The sequence below is a fragment of the Dromiciops gliroides genome, chromosome 4 (assembly GCF_019393635.1).
Source record: "Dromiciops gliroides isolate mDroGli1 chromosome 4, mDroGli1.pri, whole genome shotgun sequence".
Lineage (NCBI taxonomy): Eukaryota > Metazoa > Chordata > Mammalia > Microbiotheria > Microbiotheriidae > Dromiciops > Dromiciops gliroides.
Window position 1 is genome coordinate 181,274,323 of NC_057864.1, and position 7,845 is coordinate 181,282,167.

The window sequence follows — 7,845 nt, forward strand, 5'->3', positions numbered from 1 at the left end:
CCAAAAAACAACAACAAAAAGCTACAATTGCAATCATTATTTCAGACAAGATAATTTAAAAAGTCTGCATTTCAAGAAGAATGAACAGAGGAACAAAGATTTAAAGGACATGAAATAATCTCATTACCAAAGATGTATGTATCAAATGGCAAAACATAGCAATTCAATAAAAAATACTAAAAATTGCAAAACAAAACCCCCCTACAGCTAGCAATGCAATTTTGGGAAATACCAATGATCCCTTTTATTTTATGTTATTTTTTTTGGGGGGGGGTTTGCAGGCAATGAGGGTTAAGTGACTTGCCCAGGGTCACACAGATAGTAAGTGTCTGAGGCCGGATCCGAACTCAGGTACTCCTGAATCCAGGGCCAGTGATTTAACCACTGCTCCATCTAGCTGCCCCCCCCATGATCCCTTTTAAAAGCTATATAAATTAACAGTGATATAAACAAAAATGAAATCACAGAGCTGAACAGACTGTTCGAAAATTAGAAGTACAATTTTTTGGGGGGGGCGGGGCAATGGGGGTTAAGTGACTTGCCCAGGGTCACACAGCTAGTATGTGTCAAATGTCTAAGGCCGAATTTGAACTCAGGTCCTCCTGAATCCAGGGCCGGTGCTCCATCCACTGCACCACCTAGCTGCCCCCGAAGTACAATTTTTTTTTGTTTTTCATTCCTGTCCAAGTCTGTGACCCCATTTGTGATTTTCTTGGCAAAGATACTGGAGTGGTTTACCAAGGAATACTATTATCTTGACTAGAATGGAGACTCCGTGATGGGCAACGGTAACAGTGCTGGTGACATGGGGCAAGGTGGCTGGTGAATAGGTTTTCATGGCCAGGATCCAGGGAGGGGGGATTCACTGCTGGGCCTCAGTGGAGGAATGGCACAGGGGGAACAGAAACAGCAGAGAGATGGCCCTAGGATGGAGCTGGATGAAGTTGTCAATTCTTCCCCATGGGCTCACATCAGCTCAAGTTGAAACTGAAGGGCCCGGGAAATGAGCCCTAATGGGAGCTGACTCATAGCCAGAGGACGCCATCTGCTACAATGGAGTCTGGGGAGGAGATGGCAGTTTCCCTGTTTCTGGGCCTGAGGCCTCGGAAAACTAGAGTTGTGAGCCTGAGTCAGGGCAGACTCTGCATTTATGTTTCTTTCTCTGTGTCTTAATGCTGCCCTTAGCAGGTGAGAGTTCTTGAGTGGGAAGCACAGGCAAACCTGGGAGTAGACCCAGGAGGTGAATAATCCGGGAGCTGGGAGTTGGCTGGGACCTGAGGGGTGTTGAAATCCTCAAGAGAACGGGGAGTCAGCAAGAGGCCCGGGTGCCACCCTCCCCAGCTGGGTATATAAAGGCTGTAGCGACCAAAGGCAGCATCATTCATCCTTTTCCATCCTCTCTGAGCACTTCTCTGAGCTCTCTCTGTCTTTCCAAACACTCCACTCTCTCTCTTGATACCATGACTTCCTGCAGCAGACAGTTCACCTCTTCCAGCTCCATGAAGGGCTCTTGTGGGCTTGGAGGTGGCTCCAGCCGGGTCTCCATCCTGGGTGGAGGCTCCTGCAGAGCTCCTAGTGCCTATGGGGGTTCAGGCTTTGGGGGTATGTCAGTGACAAGCTCCCGCTTCTCCTCTGGAGGGGCCTGTGGCCTGGGAGGAGGCTATGGTGGTGGCTTCAGCAGTGGCAGCAGCTTTGGTGGAGCCCTGGGCAGTGGCTTTGGTGGAGGTTATGGAGGTGGGGCTGGTTTTGGTGGTGGCTATGGTGGTAGCTTTGGTGGTGGCTATGGGGGTGGCTTTGGTGGTGGTATGGATGGCCTCCTGGCTGGTGGAGAGAAGGTGACCATGCAGAACCTCAATGACCGGCTGGCCAGCTACCTGGACAAAGTGAGGGCCCTGGAGGAGGCCAACACTGACCTGGAGGTGAAGATCCGGGACTGGTACCAGAAGCAGAGGCCAACTGAGGACAAGGACTATAGCCCCTACTACAGGACCATTGAGGACCTCAAGAACAAGGTAGGCCTCACCTGGTACTCCTACCTGTCTCTCATCTAATCTCATCTCTGGGATCTGGAGCAGAACTGAACATAAACAGACAAAAAAAGAGATCATAAGAGATTACAGGCTCATAAATTTGGAGGTAGAAGAGAACTCAGTAGCTGGTTGGGCCAACCCCCTCATTCTTTTTTTTTTTGGTGAGGCAATTGGGGTCAAGTGACTTGCCCAGGGTCACACAGCTAGTAAGTGTCTGAGGCCGGATCCGAACTCAGGTACTCCTGAATCCAGGCCCGGTGCTTATCCACTGGGCCATCTAGCTGCCCCCCCCCTCATTCTTCATATGAGGAAATGAAGGCCCAGAAATATGAAGTAACTTTTCCTAGGTAGTAAAGTAGCAGAATTGAGGTTTGAACTCAGGTCTTATACTGTATCCAATTCTTGTCCCATTGTGTTGTCTTCATACTTCCGAGTAGGGGATAACGAATAACCCAGCCCCTATCAGCCCTAGGGAGTTGTACCTTTTCTCAGTGGGAGCGAAGGATCATAGACTTGGAGCTGAAAGGGACCATCTAGTGGAAGCCCCTCATTTTACAAATGAAAAATTGAGAAGTTAAGTGATTTTCCCAGCTGGGGTCATATAGCTAATACCTGAGTTGGAATCTGAACCTAGATCTTCTTGGCTCCAAGTTCAGCACACTATATACATGCTGCTTTTCATCCTTCTTAAATGCTCAGGTGCAAGCCAGGAAGGTGGGAAGGGGAGGAGGTGTGTTCATCTAGTCTCTCAGAACATTCCTTGTATTCTGAAATAGCCTATCCTTGAGCATGGCAAGAAGTGAGCATTTCTTGACCCGGAGGAGATTATTTTCAGTGTGTAGCTGAGGCTTTTCCCTTCTGGCCTCACTAAAATAGGTCTTTCCTGAGCTTAGGGATGGGTGGTCAGCAGAGGGGACTGGTGGACCTTAAGGCTGACCAGGCTCTGATGGGTTATTTTCCTCTACCTAGATCTTAGTAGCTACAACTGAGAATGCCCAGATTGTGCTGCAGATTGATAATGCTAGGCTGGCTGCTGATGACTTCAGAAACAAGTGAGTAGAAGCTCCAAGTCTTGGACGCCGGCATATCTGGGAGGACACAGGTTGGGTGGTAGGAGATGTCTGCTCCTGCCATTTCTAAAACACAGGGAAGGACAGAGGACAGAAGGATCTGGACTGCTCCTGAGTGGCCACTTACCTCTCCCCTCTTTCCTTTCCAGATATGAGCATGAGTTGGCCCTGAGACAGACCGTGGAGGCTGACATCAATGGCCTGCGCAGGGTACTGGATGAGTTGACCCTGGCCAGGACTGACCTGGAAATGCAGATTGAGAGCCTGAAGGAGGAACTGGCCTACCTGAAGAAGAACCATGAGGAGGTGAGGCCTCTGACCCACGGACAAGGTTGGGGAGTAGGGGAACTCAGAGAAAATCTTTCTTTTAGGTGAACCAGCTTCAGTGTGTGTGGTGGGAGTAGTGAGGAGAGGGAGAAGGTTCAGTTAACATCCAAAAAGGGGGGTCTGGCCTCCCCCATAACATAGTACACAGTCGACAGAATCTCTCTTCATCAACAGGAGATGAGGGCTCTGCGGGGTCAGACCGGTGGTGATGTCTCTGTGGAGATGGATGCTGCCCCTGGTATCAACCTGAGCCAAGTGCTGTCTGACATGCGTGACCAGTATGAGCAAATGGCCGAGAAGAACCGCAGAGATGCTGAGGCCTGGTTCTTGAGCAAGGTGGGTGCCCATACTTTTTGAGCCCCTGGAGATGGAATGAGTTTACCTCCAGATGCCTTTTGGACTGCCCCCTCTCGAACATCCTGGCTTTTTTTTTTCCTGTTTTAGACAGAGGAGCTCAACCGGGAAGTAGTCTCCAACAGCGAACTGGTCCAGAGCGGCAAGACCGAGATCTCTGAGCTGCGGCGAAGCCTTCAGAGCCTGGAGATCGAACTGCAATCCCAGCTCAGCATGGTGGGTGAACCAGGTCTCCTAGTAACATGGGTCACTGAAGACCATTCATTCCTACTCAGCCCCTAACTTTGTAGAAGAAACTGAAGTTCAGATGGAAACAGTCTTCTTTAGGGGTAATGGGGGGGAAACTCATTTCAATTCACCTCAACTCACTAAGCATTCATCAAAGTAGCAGACTCGTGCTAGGCAATGGGGTAGAGAGACAGAAACAAAAACAATTCTTGCCCTCAAGAGGCTTATGGGAGAGATCTTATTTAAATCTATTACCCAAGCCTTGGAGGAGGTGTCTTGTTTGAGGTAGTAAATAGTAGACCCAGGATTCAAATCTAGACCCTCTGACACCAAATTCTGTACTTGATAAGTACTATTCATTCATTCATGCAACTACCCAACTATCCATTCATTCATCCTTCTACATTCTTTCCTCTTTTTCTTTCCTTTCTTTTTTTCCTTCTGTCTTTCCTTTTTTTTCTTTCTTACTATCATCACATAACTTTTCTATCTTCACCACCACCACCTTCATCAACAACAATAACATTACCTCACAGATAGTTTCTATCTATTTAATTTTGTTTTTAAAACACTGCCTAAGGAGCAGGTAGGGTAGGTATTGTTAATTCCATTTTATAGATAGGGAAAAAACCCAAGGCCTAGAGAGGTGAGGTCGTTTGCTCAAGTTGGAGGCATAACTGAGTTGGGTATAGAATCTCATCCTCCCTCTCAATGGTGCAGGCCCCCAGGGCCTTGGAGGGGTGACTCACTATTACTGAATGCCTTGTCTTTTTTCCTCTCTCCCCCTCTCAGAAAGCCTCTCTGGAAAGCAGCCTGGAAGAGACCAAGGGCCGCTATTGCGTCCAGCTGTCCCAGATCCAGGGGCTCATCAGCAGCGTCGAGGAGCAGCTGGCTCAGCTCCGCTGTGAGATGGAACAGCAGAACCAAGAATACAAGATCCTCCTGGACGTGAAGACCCGCCTGGAGCAGGAGATCGCCACCTACCGCCGCCTGCTGGAGGGAGAGGATGCCCAGTGAGTGACCAAGTCCCTCTCAGCCGGATGCCCCCTCCTTGACCAACACCCATTTTTCTGGATTTCCTTTACCCGTAAAGCCTTATTCTAACGGTTATACTTTTTCCTTTGCTTGCAGTCTTTCTTCTCAGCATACATCTAGCCAGTCCTCTCACTTCTCTCAGGAAGGTAAGGTTCTTTGGCCTTTGTCTGAACACCTGGGTCTCCCTCTTACAGTCCATAGACTCCTAGGTTATCTGAGCTGGAAGGGTCCTTAGAGGATCTAGGGGTTCTTAACCTTGAATTGTGCTGGAGGGCAGTCTGGTGAAACCTATTACACCCACCTCAGAATAAGGTTATTAAATGCATAAAATACAGAAGAAATCAAAGAAAACCAGTTATATCGAAATACAGTTATCAAAAAACATTTTTTAAAAAGCTCACGGACCTGAGGTTAAGAACTTCTGATTCTAGTCCAATCTCTTCATTTTGCAGAAGAGGAAACTGAGTCTCAGAGAGGTCAACTGACCTGCTTTTTGGTGATATGGTGACTAAAGGGCATAGCTGGAACTCAAACTGAGTTCTCTTGACTATTGGTTTACTGCTCTTTCCTTATTTTATTGAGGAGAACACCAAGGCCCATATGGGTACTGCTTCCTTTGGGGGTGGTGGGGAAAACCTCGTTTGATTTTTATGAGTCTTTGAGAAAGGCTTACTTGAAATTTTTCTCCAGTTTATTAGGTCAGAGAGAGGGGGGCCCAGCAGGACCTTTTCTCTCCCCACCCCCTATTCAATCTCTGGCTCTGTGGGCTCCTCTCACTTTTTATCTTCTCCCTCATTGTAGGACACTCTGGCCGCCAGACCGTGACCACCACCCACAGCCAAAGCCAGCGTTCCAAGCACTAACCGGTGCTACCTGTCATAGCTGGACTGCAGGCCTAGTCTCCTGTCCTTCCTCCTGGCTCAGCCAGCCACTCTTACCTCCTGATGGTGGTGAGGGGCTGGCCTCCAGGACTCATGGGCCTGGGGACTTCTACTGCTTTATTGCATTCCCACTCTCTCTCTCTCTTTTCCCCCCTGTCCCTTCCTCCCATGGTTGTCTAATAAAGCTGGCTTTCTGGTTATTGCAAACTTCAGTTTGGTTTTCATTACTGAGAATGGGAGGGAAGGATTGTGGACAAGATTCAGCTTATATCTGTCTGGTCAGCTAGGTGGCCCAGTTGAAGTCAGGAAGACTTATCTTCCTGAGTTTAAATCTTCCTAGCTGTGTGGCCCTGGGCAAGTCCCTTAACCCTGTTTGCCTCACTTCCTCATCTGTAAAATGAGTTGGAGAAGGAAATGGCTAACCACTCTAATATCTTTTCCAAGAAAATCCCAAATGGGGTCATGAAGAGTTGGACATGACTGAACAACAATAATTTGGTCACTCAGTTGCTTATTGGTGGGAAGAAGTTGTATGGGTGACCCAAATGGGTAGGACTGTCCCTGGGAGAGGATGGTAGTTCATGTCTGTGGTAAAATAACTACCTGGGAGGGAAAATCACAAAGGGGGGAGTGACTCTAATGGGAGATCGGAAGGTGACATGGTCTCTGCTCTGATGATGTTGATGATGGTAATTGTGTGTGTGTGAGATGGATTGATATTTATACCAGATGGGAGCCTCTCCCTGAAACAAATCTCAGGGTCCCCCAAAGCAGGGATCTCAGGGAACTTCATCTTACCCTAATGGTCATATCTTTGAGATCAAGGGTTAAATAGTGAGTGTTAGAGCCAGAAAGGACTTTTGAGCGCATCTAGACCCATGTCTGCTTTATTCTTTTGAAACAGGTGAGAGTGAGGCCTAGACAAGGTGCAGGATGACAGAATTTAGCTGTGGAAGGGACCTTAGCAACCAGTTCAATTCTCTCACAGGAAACTGAGGCCCAGAGACAGGAGGTGACTTGTCAAAGGTCACACAATGTGTTAGAAATGAGGGTGAGGTCTTCTGGGACTGACTCAGGCTTGCACATTCCATGGGCCAGACCGGAGTCAGGGAGAGGACTTTTCTCAGGTGACAGCAAGACTGATCAGTTAGTGACTCAGTCGCAACTCACTCCTCATTCTTTCCCGACTAGCTCCTTTGCACAGAAAACTGTATTCAGTGCTTGCAAAATACAAAGGAAAGAAGAAATACAGCCCCCACCCTCTGGGTGCTCCCAGTCTGGTGAGAAAGACACATTATCCACCTCAAGGGAGAGCCTAGTCTAATGAGAAAGACATTCATTCATTTATTTGCTCATTCATTCATGTGTTCATTTAATAAATGTTAAATAAGTGCCCACTGGATGTAGACAACTATCTTAGGTGCTAGGGGAGATGCAAAGTTTGGCTAAGACCTTGTACCTGCCTTCAAGGAACTTACAATCTAGTGAGAGGTAGAGAGGCAGGCATAGATAACTATAAAACAAAAGAAAGCTAAAGTGGAACATCAGGATATTGAGCATATTGTGAAGATTAGTATCCACATTGGCAAGTATTAGATAAAAGGAAATACACAAATACCATTAGGAATGCAGGGAAGGCCATTCAGAGGGAGAGAGCAACTGATAAATTTATTATAGATATCTGAATGTTAAAAGTCCTTAAACTTATTTAATTTATTTAAATTTATTAAACTTATTTAAACCTTTAGGTTTACTTGGAGCAGCTAGGTGACACAGTGGATAGAGTGCAGGGCCTAGAGTTAAGAACACTCATCTTCATGGGTTCAAATCCAGCCTCAGACACTTACTAGCTGTGTGACCCTGGGCAAATCATTTCACCCTGTTTGCCTCAGATTTCTCAACTGTAAAAAGAGCTGGAGA

General features: G+C 47.4%; 1 protein-coding gene across 1 annotated transcript; it reads left to right on the plus strand.

Moving 5' to 3' along the window:
• The first annotated feature begins 1,460 nt into the window (after positions 1-1,460).
• On the plus strand, positions 1,461-6,027 carry LOC122754392 (keratin, type I cytoskeletal 16-like). Its single transcript, XM_044002783.1, has 8 exons — positions 1,461-2,012; positions 3,000-3,082; positions 3,250-3,406; positions 3,602-3,763; positions 3,872-3,997; positions 4,802-5,022; positions 5,141-5,190; positions 5,846-6,027. Exons 1-8 carry the CDS (start codon positions 1,461-1,463, stop codon positions 5,905-5,907), a joined length of 1,413 nt encoding a protein of 470 aa, XP_043858718.1. The 3' UTR covers positions 5,908-6,027.
• Positions 6,028-7,845: the final 1,818 nt, after the last annotated feature.